The sequence below is a fragment of the Corvus moneduloides genome, chromosome 1 (genome assembly GCF_009650955.1).
Source record: "Corvus moneduloides isolate bCorMon1 chromosome 1, bCorMon1.pri, whole genome shotgun sequence".
Classification (NCBI taxonomy): domain Eukaryota; kingdom Metazoa; phylum Chordata; class Aves; order Passeriformes; family Corvidae; genus Corvus; species Corvus moneduloides.
The window spans coordinates 102,274,168-102,300,470 of record NC_045476.1 but is presented as its reverse complement, the minus strand read 5'-3'; the positions used below and the strand labels follow the sequence as shown (position 1 = coordinate 102,300,470).

Genomic DNA, 26,303 nt, shown 5'->3' with positions numbered 1-26,303 from the left:
TTAACATTTAATCAGGTTATGAAACAGTGCTCTCTGACTTACAAACTGTAAATAATTAGAAGAGGAAATATGAAAAAAAACCACCAAAGATGGTGCCTGGAATCTAAGGGAACAGTCCGTACAAGCAGGTGGCAGTCTGCTTGTTTCTGCAATGTAAGCTCTGTACTGCTTTCTTACTTTCTCTAGCCCAGATCATGGTGAGTTCCTCATACTCTCTTTACAAATAAAGTTCTGTATTTTTAAGTTCTCAGACTGCCTTGAAACAATTTCCGGGTTTTATATGCTGTCTTAACAGGAGGAAGGGAAGCTTTACAGTATCATATCTTTTCTTTTGTAATATCCTACCTAGATTTCTCACTGTCTTCTGTAGATACATTCCAGATGGATTGATTTAAATGAAAATAATTTTGAGTTATACTGAAAATGCAAAAATATGATGTGGGTACCAATCACCTGCAACTTTCAGCAATCTCTGATCTTTCAACAGAGTACTGAGTGAAGCATGGCTTTGTTTAAGGTTTCGTGGAGGAATGAGAAACTTTTTACATGTTTGCTCTTTGTAAATTGGCATTGCTATAACTAAATTGCTATGCTTGATAGTTTTGTGGACAGTGTGTTCTCATGGAGTAGTGCTGGTCATTGCTTGCAAAGCTTGTTTCCCTCTCTGAAAAAGAGGGAAATTTGTAGTAGGGCATTTTCAGTAGAGCAGGGACTGTGAATAGTGTGTCAAATTATCCCCCATGCACACCAAGGAAGGTCAGGATACCCTACTGCTGATTTTTACCAGTGTATTGGTAGCAAAATAGTAATCTTAATAGCTCTCATATATTATGTTATGGCATCTGATGTGGTGGTCATAGACTTCCAAGGTTACTGTAATCATAAGCTGTCCCTAATTTTACCTGAGTTTATTAAATCTTGCTTTTTTATCTTCCATTTCCTAGCATTCCCATTGCCTTCCTTGTAGCTCTCTCCAGGCGTGCTGCAGTCGTAACCCTTAAAATTCTTACTGCATTCCACTCCATCTCCTAACTTTTCCTCCCATCTGTTTTGTATCTCAGTGTAGTCCTAAAGGGAAACTCCTCTAGCACCTCTGGAAGAAAGGATATAGCTAGTGCTATGTACTTCGATAATATAAGTGAGAGGCTTTCCCCTCTTGAATATTTTTTTCACATGGCATTATGAGAGGCAGGTTGTATTGTGCCTTGTTCAGGAGGTATTCAGGATGGACACAGTTCTTTTCCCAAGAGTTTTGTTTGCTGCTAAGTGTAGCGGTTGTATGTATAAGGAGAACAGGATCTTTTTCTCCAAACTTTTGTGGACAGTTTTTTAGCTGAATTGAGGAAAATATATGTGAGTGATAATGTACTAGTCTGAAGAACTACTATACTATATTCCATCTGGAATGGAAAAATTAAACCCAAGTATTGTAATGGAAACAAAGTATGATCAGAAAAGGAGATCGGACTGTAGAACATAATTAAAACTACTCAGATAGTATTGTTTTTAGCGCTGCCAGGTTGTTTGTAACTTTATTAAATTTAATTTCTGGAATTTCTTAATTGAGACCTCTTTCATCCATACAGCTATCACCTTAGTTTGGTTTATTTTGTTCATTTTAAAATTAAGTCCTTTAATAACGTTGTAAGTCAAACTGTTAAATCTATTTTAACTCCCGCTTTCTCTTACAAAGGTCGCATACTGGTGAAAAGCCATTTAAGTGCTCTCAGTGTGGAAGAGGTTTTGTGTCAGCTGGAGTTCTGAAAGCACATATTAGAACACATACTGGATTGAAAGCTTTCAAGTGTGTTGTGTGCAACGGGGCCTTCACTACTGGTGGTAGCCTCAGGCGACATATGGGGATCCATAATGACCTTCGACCGTATATGTGTCCCTACTGTCAAAAAACATTCAAAACATCACTCAACTGTAAAAAACACATGAAGACTCATAGGTATGTTTGCAATTTTTATATGAATCTTTCAATGTAGTTCAGCAGCCATTCCTTAAAGATAGTTAGAAAGGCAGCTTTGCTCTGTAAAAAGTGTATATATTTGAATAAGGGTTTTTATTTATGGGTAGCAAACCGTTAGGTACCTTTGCAGGTACCCAATAGTAAATTGTGGTGTATAGTAAAAATAAAAAATTGTTCACATAAATAGGATATATGTCTAACTAAAACCATACTTTCTCACCTTTCTTGGTAGATATGAACTTGCACAGCAACTTCAGCAGAATCAGCAGTCTTCTTCAATAGATGATTCTACAGTAGATCAGCAGAGCATTCATGTTTCTACACCAATCCAAGTGAAGATTAAAAGTGATGAGCTACAGGAGTCAGAAACTGTTGCGACGGATCAGCAGGCTATTTTAACGTTAGACCAGCAGCCAGTAGTAGGCACAGAAGAAACAGCACTAGAGCAAGAATTGGCTGATCAGCCTTTAGAGCAAGATGAGGGTGAGTATTTGAAATGTGATAAGGTTTGTAATGAGGTAAGTATACATGTTCTCAAATAATTGTTTCTTGACAGGAACTAGAAAAATACATGGAGTAAAGGCTACTTACTATATACTTACAGTATATAGTACAGTTTCATTCATTGGTTTACTGTTAAAATATAAGAAGATTAGGATTTGCACCATTCAGCTGTAGCAAGCAAAACTACAAAACAAGTATACAGAAAAATAATACATCCACAAAACCTTACCATGTCAGTTCTCTTATTATTAAAAAGCATTGCTGTATAGTCTACTTAGAAAGTAATACCTGTGTTTTGAGGTGAATGAATGTTCCATGTACTTACTCTGTTTGTAATAGTGGAACAAAGTATTTTGGTTTTGCTTGTTTGCTCTTTTTCATGGTGCAATGAGTTATCAAGTACAACAGGAGAATATAAATAAAATGCACTATAAACAAAGATTTAAATACTTGTTCAGCTAATAATTTTTTAGTTTAGTTTTAATGCAAAAATTCAGATGACTGCAAAATATGGGGATTTTGAAACAACTGATACATGCAGTTAATTGCATGTTTTTTTCTTGATATTTTCCCCTTTCCCCTTTTCCTTTCTCCTTCCTTTCCCCATTACAGATAGATTTGTGGCATCCCAGCATGCTTTACAGGAAAACATCACTCAGTTTGAACAACAAACTATAACACAGCAGCCATTTGATCAACAGAGCTTATCACAAGGTTAGTAATAAATAAAGGAGGTAAAAAGTAATTTTTATAAATCTGGCTTTACGGCATAGCTATGATAAAACATTTCTAAAGTGAGCATCTGTAGTCAAAGTAATTGCAATGCAGAGAACTTGCAAAAAAATCATCATTTTGAAGCTGTACTTGGTAGATTATTATGAATACTTAAATTTTTTATTTGTTTTTATGAGCTGATGTTTAGTTGTTACAGTATGGGTTTTATAGTCAAGCATTTCATATTCTTTCCTTGATTATGTTTGAAATTGCTGTGGCAGTAAGTAGTTTGCAGAAGTTTCCCCCTCAGTATACATTCTCATAACCTGAGATGTTCAGAAACACATTCTTAAGATTTGAGTGAGTAGCTACTGGGATTCATTTTGGAAAAGGACAGTGAAAAATATAGTCACATAAAAATCATACTTTCACCTATCCACAGCAGTTTCCTTTTATATTTTATAGAGCAATGAAACTAGCAAATTAGGAGATTGTAGGCACTTGGCAAGTATTTTTTTCCTATAAAATACAGGGAAATATGTGCAGGCGTGTGTAGCCTGCAAACAGTGAAGAAATGACTGTCTTTCTTTGCTTTTCACAGCTGGATTTCTTGAATTGTTCCATAATATGAAGCTACTAATTTCGTTTTCAGTTTTGTGGCCGGGGGGCTGTTGCTGAGGTGGGGAATGTTCAAGGGGTTTTCATTTGTTTTGGTTTGGAAGCATACATCCCTGGCTGATTCCTTGATCTCCTTGTTTCTGACTCTAGGAAATAGCTCTATGTAGCTGGTAACCAGTAATTGGTATTCTGTCTGCACAAACTTCTCTGTTCTTAGTTTCATTCCCTTTTAATTGTATAGTATCATTTGTAAAAACTTAATTGACTGTGGTATCACACTGTGAAGAAATAGTATAATTTGCCAATTTTAATTCTCTAGGTTGTGCTGCTTTGCATGTAAAGAAAAGAAAATTAAAGTCTCCACCTTTATTAAACAAGACTAATCCTGATCCTCTTACAATATGATTATTTTCACTGGTTGACTTTTACAGTTTTTCAAGTGAATGAGAAGACACTACAGGAAAAAAAAAGCAGCCTTTTGTTCTACATTACTCTGAAGAGTGGTGGTGGTTTTTGTTTTGTTTTGTTTTGTTTTTAATGGCTCCTTGGAATTTGAAAATTCAATAAGTAACTCTTGTCTTGTTATCTTGTTTAAACTTCAGTTTCTATGTGTGTGTATCTTCTGTACTGTATGAATATTGATTGATTTCTCGGGGAGGGGAAAGACTCTTCTAGAACTCACAAAACAATTCTTTCATCATCAGAAATCTAGACTGATCGTCAATACGTTGTAAAATTGGTTCAGAGAAACAGAAAATTTGTGGTGTGGGCTCTTTAAAGTCTCATTTGTATAAGATGTCTCCTATTCTACTTGGAATCTCATCCACAGATTCCCAACTCTTTGAAGTTTCCTTGAAGATCCTGGAGCCCTTCAAATTTTTTGAATTTCAGGTAGGTAAGCATTTGCGCGGATGCATGCGTTAAATTGGTCGACCCTCTCCCTATGTCTGCATCTGTGCTTCATGCTCCTGATTTCTTTTTCCTATCAGCTAGGCAGAACATTCAAACTTAAAACACGATGTCTTTTTTATTCTTGATATTTATAGGCTGTATTCTTGCTAAAATATTTTGCTTCAGTGTTTATTAATAAAATAACATAGGAGTTCTACAAAAATCTTTGATAGGTTTTTTGATTTTTCTTTTTCCTCTTTTAAGGGAAAAACCCCAACTTTGCATTTTAGTCAGATGAGTCTAATCTCTAGGTCTGCACAGACCTGCCAGAATTTTGTTTCTTCTTTCAGGTTTGTTCATAATACTTCTGTTGAATTTCTTGTTTGTTCAGATAGATGTTCTTCCTCGTACGTTCAGACTTGTAAAGAAGTGCAGATCCTATGAGGGTGCTACAGTATCATAATCTATGATTCATTTGAGCTAGATTTGAAGGCTTGGGAAAAGGACTTACGTTCTTCGTAGTTTGTGTTCAGGCATCTTCATTTGAAGACTTTGTAGTGATGTCAGAACAAACAAATGTGTCTTTTATCTGAAATTGTCTTTGGTTTATTGAACATCTGTCACCAAATGTGTTTTCATATGAATTACATCACCTTTACTTCCTTTAAAGTCTCCCTGTAAGCGTGGTTGAATGATAATTCAAGTAGTGGTGACAGGCAAAGATCTTGAAAAACTGGAAGTCCAAATGCTGTTAATTCTGTAGCCTATACAAATATACACTTGCCACCAGAATGCTGTTTTGCTTTCCTAAGAAGCTGATCTGCAATCTCAGGACTTTGAATTCTGATCTTTCAGTAACTGTTTACACATATTTGCAGCCAGTACTGTTCAGCTGGTTGCCAAAGTTGCCTAAGAAGCAAACCTGCAGAACATGTAATTGCTGGTCAGTGATTCCTGCTGAGATGCACATGTGCATGTCAATGTTTATAATGTTAGAATTTGAATGATCTGTCAGTAAAGACTTGAATTTTTTTCTAGATTAAATATTGTATTTGCCAGAAACTATCACGTTGTTTTCTTGTTCTCACATGCAAGACACATCTTTCTGCTAGTGAAATGATTTCCAGAGTATTCTGGTTTTCAGTATGTTTTGTTAATATAGAAGATAATAGGTCGGATGATGTCCTAAAGCCAAAAAAACCCCAAGCAACACAAATGATTACTTGTACTGAAAAACATGATATCCAATTCCAAGTTTAGAGGACTTTGTACTGAGAGACTCCCATTACTATACAGAGCTTAAGATGTTCTCTTGTTCTTTGAAGATTGATTAAAAGCTTCGAAGGGAAGCAACATACGGTGATGAAAATGAGCAGAAAATAAAGGTTGTGAAATTTCTCAGACTAAATGTCTGGGTTCTGGTGTTTGGTGGTATGGGGTTGTTTCTTAGTGCTGTTCTGTAGGAATAGTATGGTGGTAGCAAATGCCTTTAGAATGCTCAAAACTGTCAGATATTTTTTAAATTTTGAGGGGAAATTGACCCTTATGCTAGGTATTGATTAAAATGGGGATGCCTCATGTATATTCTTGTTACAACTTTGGTTTGTATTTATTCCAAAACTACTTTCAGAAGTAGCATTTCTTTCTTCAGTTTGTCTCAAATACCTCTACATTCATAACTTCTCTTCCTGAGCATTTTGTTGCATGATTTTGGGAAATTTTTCAGGATGTTAATAATTTGTTTAAGCATTGTGAAATGAAACAGGTCATGGTATAGTGACTGGTTTTTTCATTTTTAGCTAGTAAAATTTACCTACTGATTAAAAAAGAAGTTTCAGGTTTTTTGGACAGTGTATTTAATAGTTATGTCCTTTTTTTTTTTTTTTTTTTTTTTTATGTAGAGCATGGAAGTGACATCACTTTGCTTCAGTTTCTTGAGTCTTGTTTTTTCGTATTCTCATCTGGCGTAGTAGAAACTCCATTTTTCTATTAAGATACTTCTAAAATTTATTTGGAAAGTCGAAATTAGCAGCCCTCTTATCACTGCAGAGCTTTTCATTGCGTTCTTCGGGCTACTTTTTTGTCATTTCACAAAGGGTAATTGAGGTGCAAGGTTCAGCTTTTAGGATCTCTTTTTCTTGTACTCTTGTGGTAGTTCTAGGAGAGAAAATAATACAAGTTTCAGTATTAGGTTTGGTCACTAGTTATGACCTGATTAATAATACCTTCAAGATTTGTTTACATGTGTGAGTTTTCATTCTATGGTGGAAGCAATAGCATGCAAGTAGGGTTTTTTTTTCTCTACTGATTACAATATTCTTCTGCTGTGGAAAGTGTCTTTTGGGAAAATTTCTGCTTAAACTCAACACATCCAGGTTTTTGTTTTACTGTTACTCGAAACATTCTTTAAGCATTGCTTTTTGGCCTTTGATGCTGTGATCATCTGATGTGGCTTTGTTTCTACCCTGTTTTCATAATCTTCACCCTTTTTGTCCACTAAAGGCAAACTGCACAGAAGTACTAAAATTTTTGCCCATACTTTAATTACTGGTACCTTGGTTTCATTTTTTTCCACATGACATTGTGGGTTATTTTTTAATACTAGAAGTATTAAGACTTAAAGGGTTGATAGCATTAAAAAACACTGCAATCTGAGCTATATTTCCCTGGCTCTGAATCATTGGTGCTATCATTTCATTCATTTGTTTAGAAAAGGAGATGATTAAGATCTGCTGTTCCAGGAGAACAAAACCAAATAAAAATTTCAGGGTTTTATACTGGAAATGTGAATAAAAATATGTTTACTTTTTACTTCGCAGTTTGCCTTTGAGAGGCTCTACTTTACTATTATCGAAAGAGTGGGAATATGTGGAGGAGATCCAAAGTAGGAGACTATGGGGTTACTTTATCAGAAACTGGAGTTCTCCTATTGGGTCATCTCCTCCACTCACCCGCCATCCTCCCCACTGAGCTTTGCATCCTTGTGATCAGCTTCCAGTGTAGTTAAGGGAGCGTGGTACCAACATGGATAAAGGGAGATGGGTCAACCTGTTTGACACATGCATGCTTACATACAAGAAATTCAAAATTTCAATGGCTCTAAGGTAATTGTGGCACCCTGAAGAAACTTCAAACAGTGTTTTTCTGTGGAGGAGATTTTCCAATAGAATTCCAGCTAATGGTAAGTAACCCTATTACGCCTATTACGTAGATGCCAGAAACATACATGTGTTTTGACGCTCAACAGTGAAGAGTACAACTATTACTATGTGGTAATGATACTTACTCTCTTTTGAAGGTAGTCTTCAGAAAAGTGTGGTGTTAGTCAAAGTCCAATATAGTGTATTTTGCAGGTTTATGACTGTTTGATTTCTGGCAGGTTTTACAGTGAATGACAGCTACAATCAACAGACTCAATTTCCAGCTGTACAACAGCTGCAGGATTCAAGCACACTTGAATCTCAGGCTCTTTCAACGAGTTATCATCCACCAGCCCTTCTTCAGGTTCCAAATACAGACACTATTAACGTAGTAAGTATTACTCAAAGGCAGGATTCATTGTTCCATGTTCAGTCATGACTTTCTTGCACCGTTTCATTGGTGATGAGATAAAATGAGAATCAGAAAAGTTTCAGGATTTCTTCCCTAGATGGCTTATGCTTTACAACTGGAAAATAGAAAGGTGAGGGGAGGATAAGTGACTTGACTAGTTTCTAAAAAGGAATTGTATGTTTTGATGCTCTAGAAAATACTAAATACTGTAAAAATTTAATTAAAAAAATACTGCAGTGTTGGATTGTGAGTTTAAAACTAAGGAGAGAATGTAATGTTATGAAATAATTTTGCATTATTGCATTATATTCTCTCCTAATTATTAAATGTCTATAGGCATATATGATCAAGCAATAAAAAAAAGCATTACGATCTTTAGTGATCATTCATGGAGCTTGCATATTGCAGTGTATGATGTTCTTACGTGGTTCTCATGTAGTTAAATATGTAAAAGGATTCAATTGCTAAAAATACAGTGTAAATGTAGCTTTTTATGATGGTAGAAGTACCTAGCATGAAGATAATCTGTTGTACTGTATTTACCATTATGATCTTTATGAGTTACTGTCCCTTCAAGCTTGTTTGCAAAGTGCAATTGTTGCAGAGAACTGATGAGGGTTTTAGGATCTGGAAGAGTTTGAGTCATTTCAGCCTACAGCCTTTGGAATTTCCCTTGGCTTCAAATTTTGAAACATACTCTTCTTCTCAGGGATTAGTCTGTCGTGGCTTTTACTTACAGGAATGTTCAGAAAGTAGTGAAGTCTGTCAGCAACACTGTGTTTTGCTGCTTACTCAGTGTTTAAAATGGCTGCCCCAAATTTAAATTTAACTCCTCAAACACTAGAAAATCTAGATGACTTAGATACATTTTTGTGGAGATTCAGAGAGGTGTAAGTGCACTATGTTGTCTATTCCAGTTCAGTAGCTGAACATTTTGATGCTTTTCTTCTCACTATGAAAGAGGTATTATATTGCACTCTTGATTTCCTGACAAAATGTATGAAAGCATAAATTTAATTACTGGTGTTGACTGTAAATGCTGTAATTTTTTTTCTTGCCTATTTGTGTGACTGTATTTAAATGTTGTGTTTTGAAATTTACTTGAGGCTTTGATTTTTAGGCCACTCGCTTGATCCAAGATCAGTCACCCCAGGAAGAGCTTGAATTGCACACCCAACGACCTCATTTTCTTGAGGAAAATGAAGATCAAAGTAGGCGCTCATATAGGTATGTTACGCTTTTCGTTTTTGTAACAGAATTTCCTGGATCTTTTATGGATAATAATTACATGAAACTAATTTTAAAAATTTTCTTCTAATAGGTGTGAATATTGCAACAAGGGTTTTAAGAAATCCAGCCATTTGAAGCAACATGTACGATCACATACTGGTGAGAAACCTTATAAATGCCAACTCTGTGGCCGTGGTTTTGTTTCCTCGGGAGTTCTTAAGTCGCATGAGAAGACTCATACAGGTAACAGAGTATACCAGCTCTTTATGAGCTTAACCCATGTTTGGGTTTTGTAAATGTCCTATGTGAGTAAACTTAAACAAATAGCATGCTACTTATTTGTTTCTGTTGCTTTAAGGAGTTAAAGCATTCAGCTGTAGCATTTGCAATACCTCCTTCACAACTAATGGCAGCCTTACCAGGCACATGGCAACTCACATGAGCATGAAGCCTTACAAGTGCCCATTCTGTGATGAAAGCTTTCGAACAACTGTTCACTGCAAAAAACATATGAAAAAACATCAGGCAGTCTCCTCAGCTGTAGCAGCAGCTACAGATACAGGAGGGGGAGGTAAATTATTTCATTTTTACTTTACAGTCCTTACTACATAAGAAATACAGATGTTTTGATGGATTACGTGAATGCTATAACAGTAATGGTACAAAATAGCCTTCCAGCGTGGATAATGTCTGATGTTCAGAGCTACTGAAATTGCTCTGTTACCTAAATTGTTTAAAGAAATTAGTTTCCCAGGATCTGTCCAGTGCATTAAAGGTATTGTATGTGACATAGCTACTTTAGTATGTCACTAAAGTAGAAGACTTTTTTGTCCTATATTACTTAACCTGTGTTAGTTATTGTAAAAATAAGAATCATAAATCCAGCTTTTTTAAAATGAAGTACAGACATGACTAGTTAGACCTCTGAATGAGATTAAAGTCCAACCACATAATGTAGTGGCCTTGTGTTTAATAATAAAGCCTTCTATTTTTTGTAATTTCAGCTGGCAGATTAAACTAAACAGGCATATGATTTTTGGTTTGGTTTGATTTTTTGTTTGGTGTTTTTTTTTTTACTTAATAGTTGCATGTGTTGAAGATGATGATGAAAGATCTGAAAGAACTTCCAGAAAATCTCGTCCTGGTGTCATAACTTTTACAGAAGAAGAAACAGCAGAACTGGCAAAGATTAGGCCTCAAGAAAGTGCTACTGTTTCAGAGAAAGTTCTTGTCCAGTCGGCTGCAGAGAAAGACAGAATTAGTGAGATCAAAGATAAGCAAGCAGAACTGGAAGCAGAGCCTAAATATGCCAACTGTTGCAGTTACTGTCCCAAAAGCTTTAAAAAACCCAGTGATTTAGTCAGGTGAGGAATTGAAAAGTTTCATGTGTTTTTAATTTGCTGAGTAATTATAGCAATAATAATTAATAATATATATAATTGTAAATAATATTATTAATAAATAATTATTATTTTTGTTCACCAGAAACTTTAGCAATAACAGGTTCATATAACTCTCTATGCCTAAGTTGAAATTTGACTAATATTTACATAAATTTTTCTTTTTCACAGTGGTTTAAAAATGTGTCAGAATGTTACATATTCTGAAAATGAATAATCCAGCCTTTTCATATTTATTTTCCTGCAGTATTAAAATTATTTCTATGAAGTTTTAGAATAAATTATTTTTCTTGCATATTTGCAGAGTTGCATATAAAAACATGTAAAGATCTGTTGAAAAAATGCAAATACTTAAATCATCTTGTTCTGCTTAGTGTAATGCTAGTATAAGTATTTAATTAATTCCAAAACTAGTAAGATAGAAAATAAATATTTGTACAAACTGACATAAAAGTAGAAATTCATGTATACATGTATCCTGGAATTTTTAGGCACGTTCGTATCCATACTGGAGAGAAGCCGTATAAGTGTGATGAATGTGGAAAGAGTTTCACTGTAAAATCCACTCTGGATTGTCATGTTAAAACACACACAGGTCGGTAAGGTTTTGCATGTCTTTGTTTAGAAGCTGGTTGCTTTCTTGACCAGCTGTTCAAGTACAGATTTTGCAAGGAATGCTATGTTTCACTGTGATCTATTATTTGGAATTGTGGATGGCAGTGCTGGGGGAAATTTGGTACTTGTGACATCATCAAATGAATCACATTAGAACATTCTGAGTAAAACCATGTTATTACAGCCTTCTGTATTATTAGGCTTCTAAAGCATAGTCTTAGCTCATGCAAAAACTGTGTATGTAAGTATCCAGAATATGTTCACGTCAAATCTTCTGTAGCATTTCAGTGATAAATGATTTTCCTGAGTAAGAAGGTAGAATTGGGGCAATCTTACAAAATTAAGTTCGAGAAAAAAAACAAACTATAAACATTAATGTTTGTGATGCTAAGTAAACTGGAAAATAAGTGTACAAAAATCTTGAGCATTCAGCTGTTTGAATCTTGCAAGTTGAATGTAAACCTAATATCTGTAATATTTAGATTTTTACAGTAGTTCTTCTGTATTACTGAGAGAGGTCTGTTTTTAATAGTACTGTTTTTCAACCCCAATTTTGTGCTAATTAAAAAAACCCTTCTAAGTCTTTCGTACTTGTTTTCTTCTTACCATTGAACTTCTGTAATAAAACCAGTTCTGAACTAATTAATTTCTTAAACTGTCTACAGTTTCATTAAGTTTCATTATTGTGTCTTTTCAAAAATACAAAAAACAAGATAGAAGACTTTTAATGCTGTAATGCATAATTATTTTGTTCATGGAAGCTCCCTCTTCATTTTATTGTATTTGTACTTTCTAATGTTGCTTTGTGTTTCTAATGTACTTAGAAATAGTACTCATGTTACATGAAATTGTTGTGTAGATCAGTATCTTGTCTCAGACAGTAGCAGATAAGTAGTTAGCAGTAAGGAGAATGAAAGTAACAAAGCAGGGATTTGGTCATGTACCTCCAGATTTAAGCAGTTTACAAATTGTGGGACTCTGAATAAGAGATTGCATCTCTTTGCTAGCTAGCTTTAATAGAATATTTTACATTAGTTTTATCCAGTTGTTTTCTGAACCCAGAAAAATTGGGTAAAAAGGAATGGCCTTCAGTTGAGTCAGTAGTAGTAAGTTCCTGGAATCAAGTGGGATTTTCAGTTTGCTGTCTTGATAATTTTGTTCCTAGGCCCACTAGATTTTGTTTGAGAAATAATGAGAAATTTTTTCCCTTTCTTAATTTTTAAGCTCTTTATGGTTGTACAGACTTTTTAATAATATATAATGGAGCTTTGTAAATTATTAACATCCTTAAACTGATTTTCCCAACCTCCTATTCATTCTCTCTTTCACATTACATATAGTACAATTTTAACTATTTGAGTCCTCTCTCAGGTGCTTAAGAACTCTTCTCCTGGCTTCCAGCCTTGTGCAAATTGTCTGTATAAACCTTTTGTCTTCAGTCTTAAAACTGTTTTTATTTAGTTCATGAAAAGACTCTGTCCTTTCATCCTGTGACAGAATTTTTATTAACGTCTTTTCATATAAAACGTCTTTTCATATAAAACCCAGGTACGGTCTTTTCAGTGGAAATCTATCTTCTTCAAAGAGCACTCACAGATTTGTGAGGTATAATTTTCACTGCAAAAACCGCATCACCTTTTCCCTATTGTAATTCATTTTATCTTGTGGAGGTTTTCTTCCATGTTCTTTTATACTTGGGCCAGCTTGTGCTGGATGAAGTTTAACTAATGTGCAGTTTCCTGCATTTGAGCCTGGATTCTTTTCTGGAATGCTGTCATAATCTGTGGGCAATACCTACACCAATAGTTCATTGGTTTTATATTGAGACGTACATAATTTATTTTTTAAAAAAATAAAGAAAATTTTTGCAGTATTAATGTCTGGAACTACCCTAAAAATAGTTCAGTTTGAAAAGCTGCTCTGTTCCTCAGCTTTTGAAAGTTGCCTGGATAGGAGCCTACCTGATACCATCTGTAATCATCATTGATCCAAAGAATTAGTTTGGGGCTTTACTGGAAGTACTGGCTGATTGGAAGTTTTTCTTTGAGGTCTTTGGTTCTTTGTCTGAACACTTAGCTTCTGTATCCCGATGTAGCATAAAGTGGGATAATTGAAGTCACACACTATTGCATTTCTTTCTTCACTGCTTTTCCAGTTTCCTGATTATGTAACAGTTCTTCTTAACATGTTAGTTGTGTAGCCAGTAGCATGGCATAAAACACATTTAATTTTTGCTGTATTTGGAAGCAGTGCCAATTTAGTGTTTGCCATTCCTCGACGATTTTTCATCTGAATTTGTGATTGTCTTGCCTCCAAGTTTCCCTTGTGCACACTGAGTAAAAACTACTAAACAACTGAAAACATAGTTCAACCATCTTTCTATTCAGATTCCTAGTATTTACACAAATGGCCCAAGAGTCAGGTCATAATCTCATTCCATATTTAAATAACAGGGCTTCAAATGTTTAGTTTGTTCCATCCTGCTTATTTTCTTTTGTTTTCCTCTCTCTCTTGTTTTTCTACCCCCTTTTCTCCCAATGGGCGGGGATTTTTTATTTAGTGGGAAAGACTGCTAGATGGCTTCTTTTATGGCACTCTCAATGTGGTAGATGACTTTGCTGCAGCCCAGATTCCCACTGTCTTACTAGTTCATGTTATTGGGTTCTTTCTTCTCCATTATTGTCAGAGGTTTACTTAGTTTTGTTGAACAAGAAGTGACAACAGTGTGCCAGGGTTTTGTAATTTGAAGTAGGTTGAATTGTAATTCAGGACTTTGATGAGAGATTCTTCTGTGTAAATGGAAACTAGAACCCAATAGCAGGAATCATAGGCATATACTGTTCTTGTGATTTCTTTACCAAATGCATTGGTTTCTTTCCCTTGTTTAGCTAGGAAGCAATATTGTGCTTAAAGGCCTGGGAATTTCAGGAGTTATGGTGGGTTTTCAGCTGCAGTGGCATGTTTTCTGCCAGATATTTTCATTATGCTTTTTGTGAATTGTACAGCTGTGCATATGGTTAAAGAAATAAACTCTGTAGTTTGCTGTTACATGTAGTAGATTAAAAATTCCATTTGAGACCATGGATATTTTTCAGATGTTATGCACTCTGAAAGGAGAGACTAAAAGGACTGTGTATGTATAGACCAGATTTCTGTACTTCTGGATTACTCTGAGGGGTTGATACTTTGTTTTAGAATGTTATCTCACTTAATTTTAATAATTTCCTACTTGTAATCCGTTAATACTGGTTAATTGAGGCAGCATTGAAACAGAGGAATAAAGCTGCTGGAATTAAAAAAGGAAATGAGTGGCTAAGTAAGTAGGAGCCAAATGCTGAAGAGGTTGATATAAAACCTTTAATTCTTCAGTTTATGAGCTGTGTAGTTGAAACAACTGGATTAGTCAGGAAGATGAGATGAGGAGGAGGACAGAGGCATGAAGGTGACCAAATAATGCTTTAAAAGCATATTGAGTTTTAGTAAAAGAAAAAAGTTAATATGCACTTCATTGAGAACTTTAATTCATTTGAAAAGCAGCCAAGTGATAAAATCCAATTATTTCAAATTTATTCTGTTCAAATTAGTTTAGAATCTGTTATGGGTTTTGTTAAACGGATGATTTAGTCCTGTCAGTCTTTAGAGGTTTAATCACTTATCTTTCTGGTTTTGAAACTCTTCTAGGCCAGAAGCTCTTCTGTTGTCACGTGTGCAGTAATTCTTTTTCTACAAAAGGCAGTCTAAAAGTCCACATGCGCCTGCATACAGGAGCAAAGCCCTTCAAATGCCCACACTGTGATTTGCGGTTTCGTACTTCGGGGCGCAGAAAAACCCACATACAGTGTCATTATAAACCAGATACAAAGAAAATTAGGAAGCCTGTTGCCCGGACTTCAACTGAGGGACTACAACCAGTCAGTCTCCTTAATTCATCCTCAACAGACCCTAATGTTTTCATCATGAATAACTCTGTTTTGACGAGTCAGTTTGATCAAAATTTACTTCAACAAGGACTTGTGGGCCAGGCTATCCTGCCTGCTTCAGTGTCAGGTAAAGATGGATGGCGTGGCGGTAGTGGTGGTGGTGGTGTGGAGATCAAGTTCTGAAATTTGCTTTCTCTAAGAGTTCAGAAAGTTTTACCAAACGCTTCTTGCCAAACAGGTAAGAGTTGTACTGAATTTATGGTTTGATGCACAGTGGTGACATGAATAGAAATTTACTTATTTAAGAATGCAGTTCACCAAAAAAGTCTCTTCAGTTCTGCTGTGGTGTTGTACTGCAGAGAGGAGGAAAATGCAGATAACAAATAGCTGGAGTACTTGTATTCTTTGTGGTAATACTTTCTGAGTTTTTTTAAAAAAGAAAAGAAGCAAAACAGTTGGCTTTGTTTGTCTACAGTGGTTATTTATGTGAATAATGAAGCGTGTCTTTTAAGTGCATATCCTCTGCTGTACATGTGGAGTTACTTGTCCAAAATAAAAAGAAACACCCCCCCCCCGACACCAAAAGAAAAACAGCTAAAAGACCTGCAACCTCAAAACAAAACACAAAAACTCTAGCAATACAAAAAACCAGTAGTGTAGGCAAGTATGTTAGATAATTAAGTGCTGAGGATATAAGTCTCACCCCTTGGCAGTGACTACAGCTGCGTTAGCACAATAAATGTTCCACAGGCCATTCCTTGAGACCAGCTCTCAGAGAATACCCAACATGCTTCGTGTTGCAAGAAAGTTACCTTTTGAGAATGATCCTTGCTAATTTCTAATTTTTTTTCAGGTATTTTTTGTATAAGTGCTCACTGACCCAATGTTTGTGTAAGTGCTCAGGTAAACTTGGGACAGGGATGATTTTAAGAGCAGAATAGTGTTCAGGTCTCTGGCAATGTGCCTTGGTATTATTAAATGTGCCACTTAAATTGTGAGTCTTGAGCTGTCTGTCATTTCTGAAAGTGAGACTTATATTTCTGTGCTGCTTTGGCATTTTTTTCAGTACATGTCTATGATCTTGCAGGTATGCCCACAAATTCAGAGTATTGTATCAGTCTCATTTTTAACTGTAGCCATTCTAGCTTATCTCATTTGACCTAAGCTGTTGTCCAAAAAGAGCAAATTGTTGGTGTTCAGAAGATACTGATCTTATTTGACAGGCACAGTTAGTGATAAACTTGTGATGAAAAATCGATTGATGTTTGCTTGGATTTTTGAACATAATAAGGAGGAGTGGTTTTAGTATGTTCAGATGTCCTAGAAAGAGGCCTTCTTAAACTGAGACTACTAATGTGGGTTTTGCCCAGGGCAGGTAATTTTTGGGTGCATTGTGAACCAGATTTATTGTACTAAAATCTTCGGAAGAGGGAAGGGTAGGTGTTTTTGAAGTATCAACCAAAGGAAACTGGTTGATCACACGCAAGGTGTTTGGAGAAGAAGGTACATCAAACACAAAATGACTTTTTCCTTATATTCTCTCAAGACCTTTTGTAGAGATGGTCTATTCTCCACTATGGAAATTAGAACCTTTTCAAGTTTTAAAGACTTTCAGATTGCAGTTGCTAATGTACCTTTATTTTCATCCATATAAGTATGGAGGATGAACTCTGGCACTTTGATACCGAACCATGTCTGTGCTGTGCAAAATGTGGCAGTAACTTTTATGTGTATGTTCAGAGTCAGAATGTAAATATCCTGTGTGTGTGCTGCTTTGTTTAGGTGCAGCACACTTTCCAAGGAAATCTAAACCAAATTTTTCCAGATTTCTTAATGCTACTCTGGAAGGATTCTTGTTTTGTAAGCTGCTAGCTAGTGCCTAAATAGCAATCCTTAAATCACATGGGATTTATGAAGATTTAAAACAGGCAGTCGTCTACTTCAAATTATTTTTCTTGTCATAAATAAATGTGTGTGTACATAGCTTTTGTATTGATTTAATTTATAAAAATAAGCACACTGAAAGAGGTAGTCAGTAATGGTAAATAAAAACATTACAATATAACTGTTTTCTTTGGTAGCTGGAGGTGACTTAACTGTGTCCTTGACAGATGGTAGCTTGGCCACTCTTGAAGGAATACAGTTACAACTGGCTGCTAATCTGGTTGGACAAAATGTTCAGATTTCTGGAATAGATGCCACTGGTATTAACAACATAACGTTACAGGTAAGTTGCTCACTGTTTTTAGTAACTGCTTTTAATTCTATAAAGTCAGTTTGGAGGCTGAAGAAAGTTTAAGGAGCTTGAATAATTCTGGAAGAGTTCCTTGAGTGAGCAATAACATATTGTATCAGTTGTACAATGTTAGAAGACTTAAAAAATAGCTGCACAGTGGGATATTTTGCTTGTTTGGTTTCTTTCATTTTCATTTTTCTCAGTTTGTTTTACCTCTCTGGGATTTCAACATACTGCTTTAAAATATGCATTTTTTTTCTTTTAATTGCATTTTGTCTTTACATTTCAAAAGTACTTTAGGTTCCCACTCAAAAGGTTTTCACCCCCCCCCCCAAAACAAACCCAAATTATTGCACAGAATGTGCTTTTCTAAACATAAGACACTGTTACTTTGCAAGCTTTTAATAGTTGGATTCACAATTTAAATTCCCACTAATCTTGTAAAAGGAATGACAGGAAGAGGTGAGATGATTGCATTTAGAAGTATTTGAGATGTGTGAAACCATGATTTTCTTGAAATTGGTTGTGTTTGATCAGTTGCACAGAATTTCTGATGTTGGAGGAGACCTCTGGAGGTCACCAGGTACAACCCCAAGGTCAGGGACGGGACATCTGCAGAGTTGCATTGAGTTGCTCATAGTCCCTCTGCTCAAGGAGTTTTAAGCATAAAAGGAAGGAAAATTTTGTTTTTCTCAACTGCTAAACACCTCTGAAGTGTAAAATGTCTTATCTTTTAAGTATAGAGAACAGCTATTGGCTTGTGAAGTGAGACCTTAATGACCCCTAGAAGCTGAAAAAATAATTAATTTTTGGTATCAGTCTTCTCTCTGCTCCATGCTATTTCACTTTCAAAAGCATGGAGACAGTGATAGGCATTACATGCACTAATAAGACAGTACAGAAGACCAGCCATGTGTTTACCTGGGGCCAGGCATGCTGATATGTAACTGATCATGATTTCCCAAACGTTTTGCTGAGGGAAGGGAGGGAAGGTGAATCTGAATAGACTGGTTACATAGTCACTTTAGAGACTGGCTATATAGAGACACATACAAATTAAATTAAAATTTTAAATGGTTAATTATGTGTGTTCAGTACCATATATTCTCTATATGCAATAAATATGTATTCTGAACTTATGTTAAGAACATGCATTTAACCCATTTTATTAACTTCAGATTGATTGCAGAAAACTTGTTTTTCAGATCGATCCAAGTATCCTACAGCAGACATTACAGCAGAGTAATTTACTTACTCAGCAGCTGACTGGAGATCCCACCATGGCTCCACAGAATCCCTCCCTCCAGGCAACAGAAAATGCAGTGCCAGCTAATGTGGTTATTCAGCCCATATCAGGCTTGTCTTTGCAGCCCACAGTAACATCATCTGCTAGCATGGCAATAGGGTCCCTGTCTGAGCAGGAGTCTGTGCTGACAACCAGCGCTAATGGTAAGCACTGTCAGTAGTTTTATTGTGTTTTCAATTTCTTAATTTTACTTAGGGTATTACCCACAGTGAGAAAATGTTACCCCTCTGCCTCCCCCTGCTCTCACCAAACACCTCATTGTAATAAAATAAACTTGCAGTTCTTGCTTGAGCATTGTCATAGGTTGGCAAGCTAAGTCTAGGAAGTGATGTTCTTCTACAGCTTTCTGTATGACCTGACAGAACCTATCAGTGGCCAGTTTGAATATGGACAATTCTTTAAGCCACTTAAAATTGTGACCACCTCTGTGGTCCACACTTAAGAATAGACAAACTCCCCCCCCCACCAGCTCTCTCTCGTTTCTGGTGCTGGGACAGGTGGCTGCGGGGCCCGTGCTGGGGCCAGTGGGCCCAGCCCAGGCCCTGCTCGGGCCAGGCCGGGCCAGGCCACGGCCATCCTGGAGCCGATGGGCCCTGCTCCACCCACGGAACCCCCTGGGCAGCCGGATCGGCTCGGCTTCCCCCCACCACTGCAGCCAAGATCTCAGTGAAATCGGCACCACTGTCCAGCAGAGGTCATGTGACCAACAGTGGTAAGACACATTCCAGCTGCAAGGCCGAGGTGAGATTAACCCTTTTAGTGCTGTGAAGAGCTGAAAACCTGAGGGAAGAGAGAGAGGAGATGCTTAAAGCTGAAAGTCTGTTGTGAAGCTATGGTGGTGATGGACTATGATATATCAGAGTACCCGTTATAATTTCATGAAGATATGGGGGGTGGAGTGTTCAACTCGTAAGCAAAAGCACCTGCGCTGAGATAGGCAGATGCTGACGCAGCTGTAATTTCATGAGAAGTTTGGACAGGGAGAGATGGACCAGATGAGGACTTTGGCTCCAAATGGGAAAGGAGAAACCTCAGTTCCTAGAGATACTCCCAGAGATAGTCCTAAAGATGAAGCTGAAGAAGACCCTTTGCTCCCAGGGAAGGAGAAGGGCCTCTGTTCTTAGAGATGAAATGCTCCCAGAGATGGGTAAAGAGAACTTTTGTTTCTGAACAGCTCAACCTTAAAATTGTACCCCAAAAAACTTCGAGAGTGGACCCTCGAAAGCAACTGTGGGAAAAGCTGCAAGTTGGGGGAAGGGACTCACATGTGAGCAGAGAGACCTCTTCCTAAATGGACTGAACAATATTTGGAAGTGGGCGGCTGTCTCGTTGTGATAATGTATTCATAGCACGAGCAAGAAGAGTCTTCTCTTTCTAAATGGACTGAACAAGGTTATTATGGAAGTGATAAACAGACTGAACATCTTAAGGGTTGCCTTTTACATTGTCAGTGGGAGAAGGGAGGAAGGTGGGGGGAGGAGGAGAGTTCTGAAGGTGTGGTATAATTTTTTTTTTCCTCTTTTAGGTCTATTAATAAACTTCTTTATATTCATTCAAGTTTGGTGCCTGCTTTGCGTTTCTCCTAATTCTTACCTCACAGAAGATAAACAGTAATGAGTATCTTGGACCAAAGCACTACAAGCATCTTCAGCAAATTTTACAGCTTTGTGTTACCCTATCTTAATACAAATTTTTTCAGAAGGTGAATTAGAGAGTAGGTTTAGATTAGCTATTAGGATGAGATTCTTTTGAAGGTGAAGGTGGTGAGGCACTGGGACAGGTTGCCCATAGAAGCTGTGGATGCCTCATCCCTGGAAGTGCTCAAGACCAGGTTGAATGGGGCTTTGAGCAACTTGATATAGTGGAAGTTGTCACTGCCCATGACAGGGGAGTTGGAACTATGTGATCTTTAGGGTCCCTTGTAACCCAGGCCATTCTGTGATTCTATATAGTGGAAACACTTAACAACTTCCATAGTCTTGAGCAAAATATATGAGTTCTGAAAATTTTAACTGCAGAGGAATAAATTGGATGTGAAAAAAGTTTGTATTTTAGACTGCAAGTTCTAGCATCTCCGCTTGGCTGCACTGATTGTAGTAGTTCAGAAAATAATGTATAACTTGCTTTAAAAAGTTAATGTCAAAAATTCCACCAAAGGATATTAATGGAATTTTTTTTGTTCGACCACTTACATTTAGGTGCACAAGACATTACTCAAGTCATGACTTCACAGGGTATGGTGTCATCTACAAATGGACAACATGAGATAATGCTAACCATAAATAATTCCAGTTTGAGTCAAGTTCTAGCTCATGCTTCGGGTTCTGCTACTGCGACGTCATCAGGAAGTCCTCAAGAAATCACTCTTACAATATCTGGTTTGTGTTTTTAAAAATCTTTAATGATACCAGATCTGTATTTCATGACGTACCTGTGCAGTAGCATACAAGGATTTTCACAGTCCACAGTTTTCCCATGGTATACTTTTTGTATATTTATGAACTTTAAAAGACACTCCTCAAATCCACATTTGAAAACCAAACACATTTGCTTTGAGAACATGTTAGATTGGTTCACTGTTTTATTTATAGCCTCAGTTAACAGCTGGATGTTTATAGATTGATCAAGTTGGTGCTTTGAATCTAGATAAGTGAGATCCATATTTGTCTAAATATTACTAATCTCATGTATTTCTGTACATGTTTGTATCTGGATTTGCATAATCACATCTGTATTAAAAACTTGTCAAACCTCTGCATAAAAATCTGTATGTGTAGAAATTAATTCTGTGTTTTGGTTGTATTTTCTGCTTTTGTTATTTTATGATCTATTGTTTATAGTTGTAAGAACGGTAGCAGAATAATGTTGAGACTATTCCAGTTACAATAGGACTTACTTCTATTCAGGCCAAGATCTTATTCAGCATAATTCTGGAAGCACTGATCTGAATACTGGCTTAAGGCTGACAGCACCAACCATCAGTAGTCAGACTACAGATGCTACATTAACTATAAGCAACGACCAGCTTCTTTCTCAGGGCCCTTCACTAAATGCTCCAGGTATGCATACAATGATATTTCTAATTGAAAATAATATTTTATTTTAAAAATAAATATTAGAATGAAATGGTATAATCTTGCACATCATGATTCAGGAACTTTAAGTATTTTGTATTTTCTCACAAGCTTTAAATTGTTATGTCAGTTTAAATGAACTTTATTCCACACAGTAAGAAAAATGAAAATAAGAAGACATATCTTAAATTAGTACTTTTAGGCAGTTACAGGAGTACTGAAGAACTATATGTGTAAACTTGAGGATGACAAAATCTGGTGCCTTTGCTGCAGAAGTGATAAAATATCAAATTTGCTCTAGTACTGATTTGAGATTTTAAGTATGTATATGAATTTCTACCTATATATGTTTGTATACGCACATGGCCACCTGTGCATGCAATACTGTGTTCATGAAGCTATATTTAAATGCCATTTTTCTAATTTTATCATTTGACTGACAATTTTAGATGCTTGATTAGCTGTTTAACCAATTTTGTTGATTCCAAAATATAAAGTCCTAGCAATGAGAAACAGAAATTACTAAGTTCACTTAAAATAAGTTTGCAGTTTAGAGTTTATGTATGTAACAGATAATTTTTACCATTTTGCATATATTCTAGAACTTAACACAACAGGTGGAACAAACCTTCCTCCAGCAACACCTATATCTCAGTCTGCAGTTTCTGCACAGAATTTGGTAATGTCTTCATCAGGAGTTGGAGGGGATGGTAGTGTCACTTTGACTCTTGCTGACACTCAGGGAATGTTGTCAGGTGGTCTTGATGCAGTTACACTTAATATCACTTCACAGGTAAGATGCTTTTCTGAACTGACAGATAAATTGATCTTTCTGTCTTACAGGGCAGGAATTGGAGATTTTGCTTAGAAAATAATTTTGTCCTGTAAATACACAGTATTTGAAAATTTAGTTAATTTTCCTTGTCTCTGCCAACCATGTGTGTACGGCATGTAGAAACATCAATTATTTAAACAGAAGGGCAGATAAATTTTGCAGGGTTTTTTTTAAATTAACAGATAGGTTCTACTGTTTCAAACAGTGTTTGAGAGGAGTTTTTAGTGTTGAACTATGTATTTCATCATCACTATTCAGTAGTACAACTTACTACTCCGAAATATATTATTTCATGGGGTAATTTTTTTTTCCTACTTGTCAACTTGAGAGTTGAAGAGGAGTTGCAACAGTTGTTTTGACAGCAAGTAACAGGAGAGAATTTAATTGACTATGTTTAATAACAGGTGGCATGATAAGAAATTTTATAAAATTGGTGCTTTATGGACTATCATCTCCCCAGTAACCTTACTATTAGTTTCATTTATATCGTAATTTAAGAATTTTGTGGTGTTGTGTCGTGAAGAGCCAAAGACATATTGGCAAATAGAATCTACAGAGTGGGCGATAAAAAAATAGTATTAAAACACTACAAAGTGAAAATTTAGGATTGTGTGGCTGACATTTCAATGTAGATTTTACATCTGGAAACTTGGGCTGTTTCTTCTATTTTCTTGGCTTAACTAGGCTTAGATGGATTTTTATTTACTTTTTGACCTGAGTTAAAGTGTGTAAATATATATAAATTAAATACTATTTATCTTGCTTGTGGTGTGATTAAAACTGGTGAAGCAAAGTTATATGCTTCCCTCTGCAGTTTTGCTTTGGGGAACGGAAGAAATGATTTCTTAAATAATTCTTATGATATGTTTGTGATTTCTGGTATCACAGAGTAACAAAGCAGAACATGGTTTCATTTCAGACTTCGTAATAATTTAAGTGATTACATTTGGCGGTGTTGCTGTTTATTAATAAGATCCTGTGCCTTCTGTTAAGACAAGCATAAATAAAATCTAAACATTGTATAATAATAGTAATAATAGCTATACAAACACAGGAACTCATGGTGAATAGACAGGTGGTATGTAAATAAACTGTGTTTCCGGGGGAAATTGAAAAGTCATTAAAAGTAGTGTAGAAATAGAAGTAGTAAGATATTAGTAATCATATATCCTAAGTAGTGATTTTGTATCATGATTTCATGGGGTTTGGAAGTATGTTTAATTAAGATATTTAAATAAAAGAAGATACTGTTGGAAGGCCATGCAAGAGAGCAGAATACAGGGGTTAAAAAAAGGCAAGGGAAGGCTGAAATATTCAGCATTTCACGCAAGGCTGGTAAAAATTAATCAGAACTGAATCTAATCTTACAAACTTCCAGCTGTTGTTACCCTTAAATTGTTGGATTTAAATTTAAAGGATGTCATGGGTTAGCTAGCATAGTCTCAGAAGTGATGTTCTCGCAAAGGAGTGCTTACAGCTTCCCCCATGATCTGACAGAACCTATCAGCTGGCCAGTGTGAATATGGACAATTCTCTAAGCCACTTAAAGTTGTGACCGCCTCTGTGATCCACATTTAAGAATACACAAACCCCCCACAGCTCTCTCTCGTTTCCGGCGCTGGCACAGGTGGCTGCAGGCCCCGTGTGGGGGCCAGTGGGCCCCGCCAGTCCCTGCTCGGGCCAGGCCGGGCTGAGCCACGGCCATCCTGAAGCCATGGACCTGTTCCAGCCATGGAACCCCCCCCCACTGCCTTGCCGTGGGCAGCCGGAGCGGCTCGGCTCTCCCCCCTCTCCACTTCGATAAGAAAAATTCAACATTCCAGCTGCAAAGCTGCAAGGCCGAGGTGAGATTAACCCTTTTAGTGCTGTGAAGAGCTGAAAACCTGAGGGAAGAGAGAGAGGAGATGCTTAAAGCTGAAATTCTGTTGTGAAGCTATGATATATCAGAGTATCCCGTTGTAATTCCATGAAGATATGGGGGGTGGAGTGTTCAACTCGTAAGCAAAAGCACCTGCGCTGAGATAGGCAGATGCTGACGCAGCTGTAATTTCATGAGAAGTTTGGACAGGGAGAAATGGAAGCGATGAGGACTTCTGCTCCACACGGGAAAGGAGAAAACCTCAGTTCCTAGAGATGCTCCCAGAGATAGTCCTAGAGATGAAGATGAGGAAGGCCCTTTGCTCCCAGGGAAGGAGAAGGGCCTCTGTTCTTAGAGATGAAATGCTCCCAGAGATGGGTAAAGAGAACTTTTGTTTCTGAACAGCTCAACCTTAAAATTGTACCCCAGAAAACTTCAAGAGTGGACCCTCGAAAGCAGTTGTGGGAAAAGCTGCAAGTTGGGGGAAGGGACTCACATGTGAGCAGAGAGACCTCTTCCTAAATGGACTGAACAATATTTGGAAGTGGGCGGCTGTCTCGTTGTGATAATGTGTTCATAGCATGAGCAAGACAGACTCTTCTTTCTAAATGGACTGAACAAGGTTATTATGGAAGTGGTAAACAGACTGAACATCTTAAGGGTTGTCTTTTTACATTGTCAGTGGGAGAAGGGAGGAAGGTAGGGGGAGAAGAGTTCTGAAGGTGTGGTATAATTTTTTTCCTTCTTCTTTTAGGTCTGTTAATAAACTTCTTTACATTCATTCTAGTTTGGTGCCTGCTTTGCATTTCTCCTAATTCTTATCTCACAGAAGATAAACAGTAATGAGTATTTTGGACCAAACCACTACACTAAATTGGTGTTTCCGCCCGGTTACAAACCGAACCTGCTACAAAGGAGAAAAGGAAGGAAAACAGTTGCGTTTGTGTAGATAGGATTCTGAAATGCTTATTTCTAAAGGAAAAATAAAAGTTCTTTTGAGGTGTGAAACATGACTGCAGTTAGCTGTTTAAATAGAGCTTTTTAAGTATGGTTACTCTTTTTTTTTTTTTTTTGCTCCCCTCTCTGACAGGGTCAGCAGTTCCCTGCTATACTCACAGATTCCAGTCTTGCTAGCCAAAGTGGATCAGGATCACAGCAAGTCATACTGGTGAGCCATGCACCCCATTCAGCACCTGCAAATTCTGATGAAATAACATATCAGGTAGGTACCATACATTTCTGTCTCTTTTGCGGTAAAGGACTTCTATTTAATCAAAACACTGGAATAATTCCTTTTTATTCTGAATCATGAGGGCTGATATCAATGCCAAACAAGAGTATTGAGAAGAGGTTCTCTGTGACTTCCTAGTCACCCAGATGCTGTTTTAAGTTTTGAGTTAAAAACCACTTTCATATATATATACATATTCACACAAAAAAAGAAATGTAATAAATGTTTCCTTCTACAAATCAGATAAAGACTGCTCCAAAAATTTCCAAGTAAATTGGTAGTTAGATAATAAAAACAGATAAATTTTGGAGCTGTGGGAAAAAAATAGCACCTATTGGTACACT

At 36.6% G+C, this 26,303-nt stretch overlaps 1 protein-coding gene across 6 annotated transcripts in view; it reads left to right on the top strand.

Annotated features, from left to right (window-relative positions):
• Positions 1-26,303, top strand: part of ZNF236 (zinc finger protein 236) — a 77,732-nt gene that overhangs the window by 39,404 nt on the left and 12,025 nt on the right. For 4 of the 6 annotated variants that reach the window (XM_032120528.1, XM_032120572.1, XM_032120562.1 and 1 more), the window contains exons 14-29: positions 1,694-1,954; positions 2,208-2,458; positions 3,092-3,193; positions 8,082-8,233; positions 9,375-9,481; positions 9,576-9,727; positions 9,843-10,055; positions 10,569-10,848; positions 11,376-11,479; positions 15,181-15,546; positions 17,501-17,646; positions 18,861-19,104; positions 21,160-21,339; positions 21,868-22,020; positions 22,638-22,828; positions 25,819-25,950. In XM_032120528.1, the coding sequence (XP_031976419.1) occupies positions 1,694-1,954; positions 2,208-2,458; positions 3,092-3,193; positions 8,082-8,233; positions 9,375-9,481; positions 9,576-9,727; positions 9,843-10,055; positions 10,569-10,848; positions 11,376-11,479; positions 15,181-15,546; positions 17,501-17,646; positions 18,861-19,104; positions 21,160-21,339; positions 21,868-22,020; positions 22,638-22,828; positions 25,819-25,950 (3,034 nt within the window). The remainder of the gene's footprint in view (positions 1-1,693; positions 1,955-2,207; positions 2,459-3,091; positions 3,194-8,081; positions 8,234-9,374; positions 9,482-9,575; positions 9,728-9,842; positions 10,056-10,568; positions 10,849-11,375; positions 11,480-15,180; positions 15,547-17,500; positions 17,647-18,860; positions 19,105-21,159; positions 21,340-21,867; positions 22,021-22,637; positions 22,829-25,818; positions 25,951-26,303) is intronic. The other 2 variants (XM_032120536.1, XM_032120547.1) reach the window with 2 other exon arrangements.